General features: G+C 45.9%; 1 protein-coding gene across 1 annotated transcript in view; it reads right to left on the reverse strand.

Annotated features, from left to right (window-relative positions):
• Nucleotides 1-11,579: 11,579 nt before the first annotated feature.
• The window catches only part of LOC114641626 (zinc finger protein 184-like), a 35,707-nt gene continuing 32,116 nt past the window's right edge, over nt 11,580-15,170 (reverse strand). The window contains exon 5 of the mRNA XM_028790662.2: nt 11,580-15,002. Coding sequence (XP_028646495.2) covers nt 13,504-15,002 — 1,499 coding nt within the window. The 3' untranslated portion in view covers nt 11,580-13,503. The remainder of the gene's footprint in view (nt 15,003-15,170) is intronic.

Consider the following 15,170-nt stretch of genomic DNA (forward strand, 5'->3'; position numbering starts at 1 on the left):
GTCAAACTGTCCAGCTCCATGCCAACAATAGAGCCTGCCTTCCTCACCAGTTTGTCCAGACGTGAGGCGTCTTTCCTCTTAATGCTGCCTCCCAAGCACACCACTGCGTAGAAGAGGGTGCTCGCCACAACCGTCTGATAGAACATCTGCAGCATCTTATTGCAGATGTTGAAGGACGCCAGCCTTCTCAGGTAGTATAACCGGCTCTGTCCTTTCTTGTACAACGCATCAGTATTGGCAGTACAGTCTAATTTATCATCCAGCTGTACTCCCAGGTATTTATAGGTCTGCACCATCTGCACACAGTCACCTCTGATGATCACGGGGTCCTTGAGGGGTCTGGTCCTCCTAAAATCCACCACCAGCTCCTTGGTTTTGCTGGTGTTCAGGTGTAGGTGGTTTGAGTCACACCATTTAACAAAGTCATTGATTAGGTTCCTATACTCCTCCTCCAGCCCATTCCTGATACAGCCCACAATAGCAGTGTCGTCAGCGAACTTTTGCACGTGGCAGGACTCTGAGTTGTATTGGAAGTCCGATGTATATAGGCTTAACAGGACTGGAGAAAGTACAGTCCCCTGCGGCGCTCCTGTGTTGCTGACCACAATGTCAGACCTGCAGTTCCCAAGACGCACATACTGAGGTCTGTCTTTAAGATAGTCCACGATCCATGGCACCAGGTATGAATCTACTCCCATCTCTGTCAGCTTGTCCCTAAGGAGCAGAGGTTGGGTGGTGTTGAAGGCGCTAGAGAAGTCTAGAAACATAATTCTTACAGCACCACTGCCTCTGTCTGAGTAGGAGAGGGATCGGTGTAGCATGTAGATGATGGCATCCTCCGCTCCCACCTTCTCCTGATATGCAAACTGCAGAGTGTCGAGGGCGTGTTGGACCTGTGGCGTCAGGTGGTGAAGCAGCAGCCTCTCCATGGTCTTCATCACATGTGATGTCAGAGCAACAGGCCAAAAGTCATTCAGCTCACTAGGACGTGATACCTTTGGGACTGGGGTGATGCAAGATGTTTTCCAAAGCCTTGGGACTCTCCCCTGTTCCAGGCTCAGGTTGAAGATGTGCTGTAGAGGACCCCCCAGCTCCGATGCACAGACCTTCAGCAGTCGTGGCGATACTCCATCTGGACCCGCTGCTTTGCTGGCACGAAGTCTCCTCAGCTCTCTGCTCACTTGCGCTGTTGTAATTATGGGTGGGGATGTCTCTCCTATGCTGGTATCAGCAGAAGGATGTGTGGAGGGTGCAGTACTCCGAGGTGAGAGTGAGAGTGAGAGTGGGTTAGGGTGGTCAAACCTGTTAAAGAAGTTGTTCATTTGGTTTGCTCTCTCCACGTCTCTCTCGATGGTGGCACCCCGCTTCGAGCTGCAGCCAGTGATGATCTTCATCCCATCCCACACTTCCTTCATGCTGTTATTCTGTAACTTCTGCTCCATCTTTCTCCTGTACTGCTTCTTCGCCGCCCTGAGCTGGTTTTGGAGTTCCTTCTGCACGCGCTTGAGCTCATGCTGATCACCGTCTTTAAAAGCCCTTTTCTTCTGGTTCAAAAGGCCCTTGATGTCACTTGTAATCCATGGCTTGTTGTTAGCATAGCAGCGTACAGTTCTTACTGGAACTACAATGTCCATACAGAAGTTGATGTAGTCAGTAGTGCAGTCAACAAGCTCCTCAATGTTCTCACTATGTGATCCCTGCAGGATATCCCAGTCCGTAGTTCTAAAGAAGTCTCTCAGAGTATTCTCAGCCTCCGGGGTCCACTTCCTGAATGATCGTGTGGTTACAGGTAGGACTCTCACTTTTGGTTTATAGTGAGGCTGTTTATGCCATTGTCACTAAAGAAAGTCATGATTGCTATGACAAACCTTGAAGGAAAAAAGGTTCATGGCGACATGTGGAATGACATTGCTGAGGAATACCTGGATGCTTATATTGGTGTTCTTCTTCTTGCTGGTGTTTACAAATCCAGCAATGAGGCCACTGATCGTCTCTGGGATGCGTCAACAGGCAGAAATATTTTCTGGGCAACAATGTCACTTCAGTCATTTCGAATGATATCAGGAGTCCTTAGATTTGACAACAGAGAAACTAGAGAAAGATCTGACAAGCTTGCTCCCATCAGGGATGTCTGGGAAAGGTGGGTGCAGCTCCTTCCACTGATGTTCAACCCAGGGCCAGAGGTAACAGTAGATGAACGTTTTGTCCCTTTCCGTGGAAAATGCCCTTTCCTGCAGTACATGCCTAGTAAGCCAGGGAAATACGGCATAAAAATTTGGGCAGCCTGTGATGCAAAAACCAGCCATGCATGGAATCTGCAGATTTACACAGGCAAACATGCAAGTGGCATTCCTGAGAAAAATCAAGGAAAACGTGTAGTCCTCGATATGACTACTGGACTGCGGGGTCACAATATCACATGTGACAATTTCTTTACCAGCTATGACCTTGGACAAGAACTTCTCAGGTGGAAACTTACCATGGTGGGCACAGTAAAAAAAAATAAACCTGAGCTGCCTGCCGAAATTTTGCAGGTGAAGGACAGGGCTCCACTTTCTTCAAAATTTGCTTTTACAGACACCACCACGGTTGGTTCATATTGTCCAAAAAAACACCGAAGTGTGATACTTATGTCCACTTTTCACAAAGACGCAGCTGTGTCATCAGCAAGTGACAAAAAGCCCATAATTATCTTGGACTATAATAAAAACAAAGGTGGAGTAGACAACCTGGACAAGCTGACTGCCACCTACACTTGCCAGAGAATGACCAGGACATGGCCAATGGTTGTGTTTTATAACATTCTAGATGTGTCTGCATACAATGCATTTGTGTTGTGGACCCACATTCACCTAGGGTGGAACTCGACCAGAAAAAACAAGCAAGCGGAGAATGTTTCTTGAGGAGTTAGGAAGTTCCCTTGTCAAGGCACACATTGAGCGAAGGGAACGGGTGGAATGGGACCAGCCGCTACAGCCTTGGTCAGACAGCCGCAGAGCTCACGTAGCACTCCTTCCACACCATCAGCAACACAAAGAGCATCAGTGCCAGCATCCTCTTCGGCCAGCACTGCCTCAACATCAACCTACACAGCCACAGCCACAACCCCACTGAGGCCACCTGATTCGAAAAGAAAGAGGTGTCAGGTCTGCCCTAGCAATGAAGACAGAAAGACAAACGTACTCTGCTTCTACTGCAGAAAACAGATTTGCAAAGAACACACGAAAAGTGTGCACAGGCATGTTCTCGCACACAAAGACGTTTTTTGGAACTAGTGCCTCATTTCTATTGGTTTGATTTGCTTGATTGTTCGTTGTTTGTTTGACCAAATCCACATTTTGAGATTTACTTGTTTAGCTTTCCATTTATATTAAAGTTATTTTTGAAAATACTTTTTTGCCTTTTTCTTTGAAACAAATATATATGGGTCAAATTTGACCCGTAACACCATAGATGTTACTATAGTAATTAATATTATAATAAAAAATATATATAACAAATTTATTTAAGAGATGTGTTCTGATACCCCTCAGTAATAGTCAGGTAACATAACAACCTTTTATTTATTTAAATAATTCTCTTGAGGTTCATTTAATCATTTTTTAAAATTGAAAACGAGAGGTATATGCTGTTAAAGTAAAAGCTCATGAGGTCACAGCAAAAATATTAAAAACATTCTTTTAATGGACAAGGAAGCGTAACAAAGTAACCAAGAGGTAAGGAAAACAATTGGATGATAAATAATTGTTTTGAGGGTAATATGGCTGATTAAAGACACGGGTCAAAACCGACCCGTTAACATAAGAGATAGGAACAGAAAGCTAACATAAGAGGAAGGTTAATTACAAAGCCGTCCTTGCCAATAATTCCATTAGTGCTTTAACTCCGCCATGTCAGCTCATTCTCATATCCTCGAGTTTCTTCCCCTTTTTCTAAGGATCTCATCCAAATGATTTGAAGGCTGAAGTGGAGGAGAGATCCTCAGCCCTTCGCTTTTTTCTCTTCACTTTCCTTACAAGTAGTGCATGGTAAATACACACAGGTGTACAAAAGTAACAAGCTAAATGGAGAACTGCTGGTCTCTTTTGTCATTTGCGTCTTATTGCTAATAAGGAGCCATTAAAAACCAAGAATCCATCCATCCATCCATTCATTATCCAACCCGCTGAATCCGAACACAGGGTCACGGGGGTCTGCTGGAGCCGATCCCAGCCAACACAGGGCACAAGGCAGGAACCAATCCTGGGCAGGGTGCCAACCCACTGCAGGACACACACAAACACATCCACACACCAAGCACACACACTAGGGCCAATTTAGAGTCGCCAATCCACCTAATCTGCCTGTCTTTGGACTGTGGGAGGAAACCCACGCAGACACGGGGAGAACATGCAAACTCCACGTAGGGAGGACCCGGGAATCGAACCCAGGTCCCCAGATCTCCCAACTGCGAGGCAGCAGCACTACCCACTGCGCCACCGTGCTGCCCCCAAAACCAAGAATACAGCTGTTTAAGACTAAAATAAGCGATAAGGGATCAAAATCTTAAAGAACAAGACAACTAAAGTGAAGCGGAATTGTGACTTGAGCCATAAGTTTATTAAGGAATTAGGGCGGCACGGTGGCGCAGTGGGTAGCACTGCTGCCTCGCAGTAAGGGGTTCGCTTCCCGGGTCCTCCCTGCGAGGAGTTTGCATGTTCTCCCCGTGTGTTATAATATGTTTTGTTATTAAGTGTAACGTCACTGTTCTCTGTGCCCATTGTTATGGACTCATTCATACAGGCAGACCAAGTATGGTACACAGGGGCACAGCATCTTCATTTAGAATTGCCGAGCCAAGCACAGGACTAGAGAGCCAAAGACAACTGGAGAATTGACTAGTCAGACTAAAGACAGACCAGTATATTTCTGTCCTCTGTCAGCGCACCATCCTCTTTCCTTGTTGGGAGAATGAGAACTGCATGTAGGCGTTGTGCTATTCCTGTATTTTTGAAGGTGGGGTTTGAGTCCTGTCCTGTCCTGTCCTTGTTTGGATCCAGAGAAGGAGCCTGCACTTTGAGCAACCAGAATATAAGGATGGACCTACGGCCAACACTTTTAAGGTGACGGGCGGAAGATTGTCTTCCGTCCGGTGAAAATCCTATCAGCGTGGCGACGAAAGATGGCAGACTGCGTTGGTCAAGACCCCCACATTGCTTGATAGAGTCTGTCATAAGCTTCCCGTCTGTAATACCGCGTGAACCCATCAGTAAAGTTAGCTAGATTATCCTTTATACTTCTTGTGTAATCTTCTAACCGTCATATTGCATGCTGGGGGGGGCGGGGGGGGGGTAATACCTTTTTTATTTATAGTTATTTAAATTCAGGTTAATTAAAACGCCGCAATTGACAAGAACACATTTCCAGAGAGCTAATCCCTCTTAAGGAAACATCGTGTCTGCGTGGGTTTCCTCCCACAGTCCAAAGACATGCAGGTTAGGTGCATTGGCGATCCTAAATTGTCCCTAATGTGTGCTTGTTGGGTTTGTTCCCCTGCCTTGCACCCTGTGTTGGCTGGGATTGGCTCCAGCGGACCCCCCGTGGTCCCTGTGGTTAAGATATAGCAGGTTGGATAATGGACGGATGGATATTAAGGAATTTGGGTTGGAACAAAAACCTGCAGACAGTGCGGCTCTCCAGGACTGTGATCGAGGACCCCCCTGCTCTAGAGGGCCTGTTCTCCTGCACGATTTGAGTCCAACAGTAATCAGCTCCTAACAGGCTGAAGTTTTCGTGTCTGGTGTTTCTCCATCCGGCCTTTTCAGCTCACGACTGTCCTCAAGAAACTGTGACACACACCCACCCACTTATCATCAATGTTTTTCAGTATCAGGGTCCCTAAAACATCGAAATCCGTTGAAAACCGGAGATCAAAATTTTTGACAAATCCCAAGGTTTCGCTCGATAGGTTAATGGTGGGGGTGGGGGGGGGTGGGGGGGGGGGGGCAAAGCAAAAAAAACAATTGGGATGGGTGGGACGAGTGGCTTACTCTGGAGGGCATGTTAGAGTGCTTTATTTTTTCTCCTTACTGCAACGGGACTTCCAGTGTGAATTTATGCCAATCTTCAGGCCTGCTGCCCACTTCATTCAATTTGAATTGGACGAGTCTGCCGTTTCTGCCCGTCAATAAGCACTCAATAACCCATAATGACAAAGTGAAAAGATAAGTTGGCAAACCTTTTCCAAGACCATTAAAACTAAAATAAACCAAACAAAAAAAAAGAAATTGTGCTCAGGTGCCACACGTTTCTCATCGATTCTCCTTGAGAAGTTTCTAGAACGTGATTGGAGTCCACCTGGTGTAAAGTTGGACCGAGTGGACATCATTAAGAAAGACACATGTGCTTTCCCACCACTGCTGGATTTGTGCTCCAGGGACATTAAAGGAGCCTGTCACTGGGCCATGAAGTTAGAATAGCTGACAGCCGGGGTATCTGCTGCGGATTGGCAGTTCTTTATTAGCATGTGCCTACTGTACAAAACCACTACAAATGTCATGGATTACTTTAATTTTTTAGAGAATGCCACGACAATTCAGCGGCATACAAATGACAAGCTTGGGTAGAAATCCAAGTAATAAACACGGACCTCAGCGTAAAGCGTTTGCAGTGCACCCTCTGTTGGAATGTGTTTTGTGGTAAACAATTACATTGCATTTATCATTCCAACAGGTGGTGCATCGCAGAGGAAACGTCTCCGACAGCATCCCGTAAAAACGCCACCCACGCCATGTGGAGAGTGGACTGACCTTTTTCGTTGCTGGTCTGATTTTTTTGTCTGCGGCTAATTAAAATAAACTAACTTAGTTAGGGTCTGCTTTAATGTGGACAATCACAACTGGGACTGCAAGAATTCTATAACAACACTGGAGAAGACTGCAAAGGAACAGACACGCTGCTTGAATGGTGATTTCCAAATGTTACTTTCGGGGAGGCAATGCTGTTGCCAAAATATAAAACAAATAGAAGTAGGAATAGTTTGATACCAATAATAATTAAATTTGCATAAAGGTCATTTTTTTTTAGGCAAGTAGCTATGATATAATTCTGCTTGTATGTACAGTGGTGTGAAAAACTATTTGCCCCCTTCCTGATTTCTTATTCTTTTGCATGTTTGTCACACAAAATGTTTCTGATCATCAAACACATTTAACCATTAGTCAAATATAACACAAGTAAACACAAAATGCAGTTTTTAAATGATGGTTTTTATTATTTAGGGAGAAAAAATAACCTAACTGTGGTGTATCACACCTGAGTTCAATTTCCGTATCCACCCCCAGGCCTGATTACTGCCACACCTGTTTCAATCCAGAAATCACTTAAATAGGAGCTGCCTGACACAGAGAAGTAGACCAAAAGCACCTCAAAAGCTAGACATCATGCCAAGATCCAAAGAAATTCAGGAACAAATGAGAACAGAAGTATTTGAGATCTATCAGTCTGGTAAAGGTTATAAAGCCATTTCTAAAGCTTTGGGACTCCAGCGAACCACAGTGAGAGCCATTATCCACAAATGGCAAAAACATGGAACAGTGGTGAACCTTCCCAGGAGTGGCCGGCCGACCAAAACTACCCCAAGAGCGCAGAGACGACTCATCCGAGAGGTCACAAAAGACCCCAGGACAACGTCTAAAGAACTGCAGGCCTCACTTGCCTCAATTAAGGTCAGTGTTCACGACTCCACCATAAGAAAGAGACTGGGCAAAAACGGCCAGCATGGCAGATTTCCAAGACGCAAACCACTGTTAAGCAAAAAGAACATTAGGGCTCGTCTCAATTTTGCTAAGAAACATCTCAATGATTGCCAAGACTTTTGGGAAAATACCTTGTGGACTGATGAGTCAAAAGTTGAACTTTTTGGAAGGCAAATGTCCCGTTACATCTGGCGTAAAAGGAACACAGCATTTCAGAAAAAGAACATCATACCAACAGTAAAATATGGTGGTGGTAGTGTGATGGTCTGGGGTTGTTTTGCTGCTTCAGGACCTGAAAGGCTTGCTGTGATAGATGGAACCATGAATTCTACTGTCTACCAAAAAATCCTGAAGGAGAATGTCCGGCCATCTGTTTGTCAACTCAAGCTGAAGCGATCTTGGGTGCTGCAACAGGACAATGACCCAAAACACTCCAGCAAATCCACCTCTGAATGGCTGAAGAAAAACAAAATGAAGACTTTGGAGTGGCCTAGTCAAAGTCCTGACCTGAATCCAATTGAGATGCTATGGCATGACCTTAAAAAGGCGGTTCAGCTAGAAAACCCTCAAATAAAGCTGAATTACAACAATTTTCCAAAGATGAGTGGGCCAAAATTCCTCCAGAGCGCCTTAAAAGACTCATTGCAAGTTATCGCAAACGCTTGATTGCAGTTATTGCTGCTAAGGGTGGCCCAACCAGTTATTAGGTTCAGGGGGCAATTACTTTTTCACACAGGGCCATGTAGGTTTGGATTTTTTTTTCTCCCTATAAATACATTAATCTTTATGTAGTTTGGTCCCCAGGGGGCGCCGCAGCTGCCCAAACTCCCGACACAAAGGCTCGGACGCAAGTTCACTATGAAAACAAGAGTTTTTTTTTATTTATTGTGGGAAATTCTTACAGAGAAGAACTTCACACGGCACAGCCGCCACTCTAATTTTTCCTCTTTCCACAACTCTTCTGTCGTCTCTCCGACCCCACCCACCCCCCCCCCAAACTCGGACTCCCTCAGTCGAGGCAGGCAGCCCCCATTTTATGTAACACCCAGGAGGCACCTCCGGTGTTCCTAAAACTGTTGCTCTTCCAGATATGGAGTGGAGGGCTCGCTGGTCCCCCTCAACTCCCACCAGGATTGAGCCAATGAACTCCAATGTGCCCTGTGGGAATCTGTAGTGGTACCGTAACCCGGGTGGGTGTGCCACCTAGTGTTTTCAGAGGGGGGGGGGGAGACTTTGCTCTAACCAAATTCTGGTTCTGAGGCTAAGGATCTGCGCTGGTATCCAGAAGGTTGCCGGTTCGAATCCCCATCACTGCCAAAAGAGATCCTACTCTGCTGGGCCCTTGAGCAAGACCCTTAACCTGTAATTACCCCAGGTGCGCCGTACAATGGCTGACCCTACGCTCTGACCCCAAGGGGTATGTGAAAACGAACAAATTCCTAATACAAGAAATTGTATAAGGTGAAATAAAGAACAAAAAAAATTGTCTTTCCCCTGTCCTTCATTGCCACTGGCGTCCCTGAACTGCTCCGGCTGGGATGCCAGTACTTGTGTGGCATCCCTCAACCGTACAAATGTCATTCACCATAATGAACAGACACAGTCTCCTAAAACTAAAGATCCACAGATTTTCAGAGAGTTGTTGACAATATTGAATAAATCATTCAAACTGTGAAACTGAAAGTTGGAAACAGTAAGTGAACCCTAAGCTGATGACTTTTTAAAAAGCTCACTGCAGTCTGAATTTCGCACAGCTGGAGTCCATTTAATGAGATGAGTTCAGAGGTGTGGCCCCAGAATGACTTTGATTGATTATAAAGTTTGAGTTGGAGCTTTTGACAAGAAGCTTATCCAGATGGGAATCACACCTCTCACTAAAAAGCCATCTGAAGAGCTACGATGGAGAATTGTTCATCTACAGAAGGCTGGAAAGGGTTACAAAGTCCTCTCAAAGATTTGAGATCTTCATCAGTCTACTGTTAGGCAAGTGGTCTATAAATGGAGACACTTTGGTATTGTGGCTACTCTGCCTAGAAGTGGGCGCCCTGCCAAGATGACCCCAAGAGCACAAAGTCAGCAATGAGGTAAAGAAGAACCCTAGAGTGACAGCAAAGGACTTGAAGAAGTCATTAGACCTGGCTAACATCTCTGTTCATGAGTCAACTATACACAAAACATGGAACAAGAAAGGAGTCCATGGCAGGACACCAAGAAGGAAGCCACTGCTATCAAAAAAGAACATTGCTGAAAGAGCACTTGGACACTCCACAACGGTACTGGGAAAATGTTTTGTGGAGCGATGAAACCAAAATCGAACTATTTGGGAGGAACAAGCAGAACTTCATTTGGCGTAAAAAGGGCACTGCACATCAACATCAAAACATCATCCCTACAGTAAAGTATGGTGGAGGGAACATCAGGATTTGGGCCTGCTTTGCTGCATCAGGGCCTGGACAGCTTGCCATCATTGAGGGGAAAACGAATTCACAAGTTTATCAACAAATTCTCCAGGATGATGTGAGGGTGTCTGTCCGTCAACTTAAGCTCAGAAGAGGCTGGGAGATGCGACAGGACAACGACCCCAAACATCGCAGCAAATCCACAGCACAATGGCTTCAGATGAACAAACTCTGCCCAGTCAGAGCCCAGATCTCAATCCTATGACTTGAAGAGAGAGAGCCACACACAGAAGACAAGCAAAGGATATGGAAGAGTTCAGGCAGTTCTGTAGGGAAGAATGGGCTCCAATTCCCCCCTTTGCACAATGTGCAGGTCTGATCTGCAGTTACAGGGGGCGCCTGCCACAGGAGGGTCAAGTGGTTATTAAATCCCAAGGTTCACTTACTACTTCCACTACCACTGTGAACGTTGAATGCGTTTGTGAAATAAAGACACAAAAGAGTAGAATTGTTTGTGTGTCATTGTGTAGATCAGAACCTGTGACTTAGATGAAGATCAGATCACTTCTTATGACCAATTCATGCGGTAAACCTGACCATTTTACTTTGACTGTATCCACTTGTGGACAATAAAGGTAAACTAAATGAATTGATGCCTGATATCAGGACAAAAACCAAGCCATAGAGTCCAAGGAACTCTGTGTCGACCTCCACACTGATCAAATTGTGGTGAGGCAAGGATCAGGCGCCAGGGGATCAAATTATCTGAAGTGTGAACTTTGGCTTCAAACACTGCGATCAACAAGAAGTTTGGAGCCAGCAAGACACTCCCCAGAGCTGGCTGTCGGGCTTAAAACTGAGGAAACTGGCGAGAAGGGTCTCTGGTCAGGGAGGTGACCGGGAACCCAACGTTCACTCCCAGCAGAGTGCTCTGCTCAGATGGTAGAGCCTGTTGGAAGGATGTGGCAAAGTGAGACCAACAGCTGGTTGGCATATGTTAATTAAATAATTACCACACTGGCGTCTTTGTGTCGGCTGAGAGCGGTTCCCATGCACGATGTGGGAGCTGACGGCCCTGCACTTTGTGCACGGGTGCAGAATCATGTGACCCTAACTGGTGCCAGGAGCTGCTGATTGGGCCATGTCCCTGGTTTTATAAAGGAAGAACGAGTGGTAGACGGGGGAGAAAGAGAAAAAAAAAAAAAAGAAGGAAAAGGCCAATTGTAAACAGGAAAAAATAAAAACGAGAGAGAGAGCATTGGGGAGAGTGGCAGGACGGGCCAGCCAGCCAATAAGGGTGAGAGGCAGCACGGTCGTAGGCACGTCCCCACTGGGGTGTGATTGAGGTGGCATCCTCCTCAGGGATCTGAAGGCTGACGGGAGGACAACCAACCCCAAGTGGCCTGGCTGATGCCGCTCTTGGGGCAAGGGGTGGCAACCATGGCTGCTGGTGTACCCGCCCGCCCGCCGAACGAGCAATGGGTCAGCTGGGGATAAAAAAACCGAGAGGTGCCAGGCTCGTCGGGCAAGACTTAGGACCTGTTTGATCTGGGCTTTAAATCCGTGGACTGGCACTGCTCATACAGATTATTTATTTATTATGGAAGGGGCACTGCACTTTTAAAACACTCATTTCTCTGGACTGCTGTGAGCACTTTGTCACATTCCCCTTGCTTTTTGTGCATTTGTCCTCATCTTCCAACCTCATTTCAGTCATGACTATGTACGGTGTCGGGTTCAAGGGGCTCCCAAAGCAGAAGTGAGAGCAAGGAGCCGACCCGCCTCGCCACCCCACCTCGGCAGCACTCCATGAGTCAGACAGAGGCTGCCCTTGAATTAACGGCTTATGACAGCACACTTGGAGTTTGCCAGATGGCATCGGTAGGACGTGGAGAGCATCAGAAATAAAGAACACGTTAGGACCACTCCATCAGGCAGGGGTTTATGGTGGTGTGGCCAAACAGAAGACACTCTCGAGTAAAAGGCATTTCAAGGATACCGAGAGCAAGACGTCTGATGAGACACAAACCAAACTGTTTGGACAGACCTCCAAAAACTACAGCATGTCTGGTGAAGACCTGGCACTGCTCACTTAACTGCCTGAGACCACCTCTGGGGTGAAGCATAGAGGTGCTTGTCAGTAAACGGGACAGGGAGCTGGTCAGAATTGAGGGAAGGATGAATGGGCTCAATACGGGGAAGGTCCTTCAAGATAAACCTACTCCAGAGAGCAAACCAGCTCAGAATGGGGTTGACGTATACCACCAAGGCAACACTAGAGGGGCTTTGGGCCAGGCCTCCACGTGTCCTTGAGTGGCTTTGACTTAAACCCTATGGAACATGTATGGGGGAGACCTGAAGATGGCAGTTTTAACTGAGTTTGAGAGGATCGGCCAAGGGTAATGGAGATCAACTGCACAAATCCGAGTGGGACAAGCTTGTACAGATTAACCAAAAGGACTGACAGAGGGGACCTCTACAAAGGAATGAATTAAGGGTCTGAGTAATTCTATCAAGTAGAGGTTTCAGCTTTTGATTTTTAACCAATTTGGAAACCTTACTGAAAACATATGTTCCTTTTCTCTCTGTGGGTTATTGAGTGTATACTGATGGGCAGAAATTGCAAGTGTATCTGTTTAAAAAGAAATCTTCAGCACGATAAAGTGCGCAAGAGTCTCAATACTTTCTGAAGTGACTTTATGTTGGCCTCCTCGGCCTATGGTGTCTTTTTCCAGAAACTTCTGAACATCATCCAAACTTGGGGTGAGCGCCTACCCGTAAGTCTTTTAATAAGAATATATGGGGGTCTGGGGTGTCAGCTGGTTAAACTGAACTTATTACTATCAGAGAACAGCTGACCATTCATCTTGAGTGGAGATGGCTTATTTGTGAGAATCTCTTTGCCACATTCAGGGCAGCATTACAGCTTCCCTGCACTCTGATTTCTTCTATGTTGCTGCTAATGTCAGCAATTTATCTGGCACGTTTCGACCAGCAATAAGACTTCACTTGGGGGCTAATTTCTTCAAACTGTCTTGGTGTATTTACTATCAGATGGGGTGAACTTCACTCTTTAGTCATGACAGTTCTCTCTGGTATGACTTCACAACAGCAAGGTTTCTTTCAAGGGTTAATTTCTACAAACTGGTTTTGGGTGCTAGCTATCTCACTCATGACATGATGTTGCGCCTCCCCCATTGTTAACCCCATAAATTTGCACTGAGATCTCGTCATCGCACCTGCATTGTTCCCAATAATGCTTCCTTTAGTAAATCACATAAAGTCATGGTAATCAGGTGGACGTCCAGATGGGCCTTGGTGTTTGCCCTTGATGAGACCTGTTGATCCAAGCACCACTGACAAACATTTCAGATGTTTTGTTCCACAAATGGCTCCTCTCGGACTAATTTCTGTGCAGTGTGAATTTCCAAGTGTCTATGAAGGGTGTTTGTTTGTGAAAATCGCTTCCCACATTCGGAACAGCGGTACGGCTTCTCTCCAGTGTGAATCCGGGTGTGCTTCTGAAGAGCGCTACGGTCAGAGAATCGTCTACCACACTCAGAACAACCATATGGTTTCTCTCCAGTATGGATCCGGGAGTGGTTCTGAAGAGTGCTATGGTTTGAAAATCTTTTGCCACATTCAGAACAGCAATATGGCCTTTCTCCAGTATGGATTCTCATGTGTCTTCGCAGGCTGCAACTCTTAGAGAATCGCTTACCACATTCAGAACAGCAATAGGGTTTTTCACCAGTGTGGAATCTTGTGTGCTTCTGAAGGCTGCTACTATCAGAGAATCGTTTGCCACATTCTGAGCAGCAAAATGGCTTCTCTCCAGTATGAATACGAGAGTGCCTCTGAAGGGTGCTTATTTGTGAGAACTGTTTGCCACATTCAGAACAGCTATATGGTTTTTCCCCAGTGTGGATTCTTGTGTGGTTCTGAAGAGCACTTACTTTGGAGAATCGTTTGCCACATTCTGAACAGCAATGAGGTTTCTCTCCAGTGTGAATTCTGATGTGGCTCCGTAGGTTGCTCACTTGTAAGAATTGTTTGCCACACTCTGTACAGCAATAAGGTTTTTCTCCTCTATGGATGCTGATATGCCTTTGCAGATTGCATATTTGTAAGAACCTTTTCCCACATTCTGAGCAACAGTGAGGTTTCTCTCCAGTGTGAATTCGGATGTGTCTCTGAAGGTGGCCAACTTGCAAGAATCGTTTTCCACACTCACTACAACAATAAGGCTTCTCTCCGCTGTGAATTCTTAAGTGGTTATGAAGCCTGCTTAATACGGAGAATCCTTTTCCACAATTAGGGCAGCCATGAGGTTTGTCTCCAGTGTGAATTTTTGCATGATTCTGGAGACTGCTTTTAATGGAAAATCTTTTGTCGCATTCGGCACAGCTGTATGGCTTCTCTCCAGTATGAATGTGTGTGTGCCGCTGAAGGGCACTGCTACTGGAGAATCGCTTGCCACAGTCTGGACAGCAATGGGGCTTCTCTCCCGTGTGAGTTCTTTTATGTCTGTGAAGACTGTTTTTGTGCGAAAACAGTCTGCCACATTCAGAACAAGCATACGGCTTCTGTCTCATATGAATCGCCTTATGGTCGTCACAGTCAGATTTAGTTTGGAAAGTGTTTCCACACTCTTGGCAGGCATACAGAGCCTCTTGATCTTTGGTCTGCACTTCCTCAGTGTCGATGGTTCCTACCTGTGTGTGTCTGGCACCAGGAAAAGCGTGGCACTGGAAAGAGGCTGGGGTCGGATTTTCTGATCCTCTTGTTGATTTCTTCATCTTCTCATCATCCTGAAGAGAGGTCTGAGCCAATGAGGATGCCATGATGCTGCTATTCTCTTTTAAATCTGTTAATAACAAAAACAGGTAAATGTTTCTAAATTCATATAATAGGAACACACCAGTAGGTGGCACACTAGTTAGAGCTGCTGCCTCACACTTCAGTTCTAGCCCTGCTCTGGCCACTGTGTGTGAGGCCTTTCAGGTTCTCCTGGGGTCTGCTCAGTTTCTCCTCC

The sequence above is a fragment of the Erpetoichthys calabaricus genome, chromosome 5 (assembly GCF_900747795.2).
Source record: "Erpetoichthys calabaricus chromosome 5, fErpCal1.3, whole genome shotgun sequence".
NCBI classification, from domain to species: domain Eukaryota; kingdom Metazoa; phylum Chordata; class Cladistia; order Polypteriformes; family Polypteridae; genus Erpetoichthys; species Erpetoichthys calabaricus.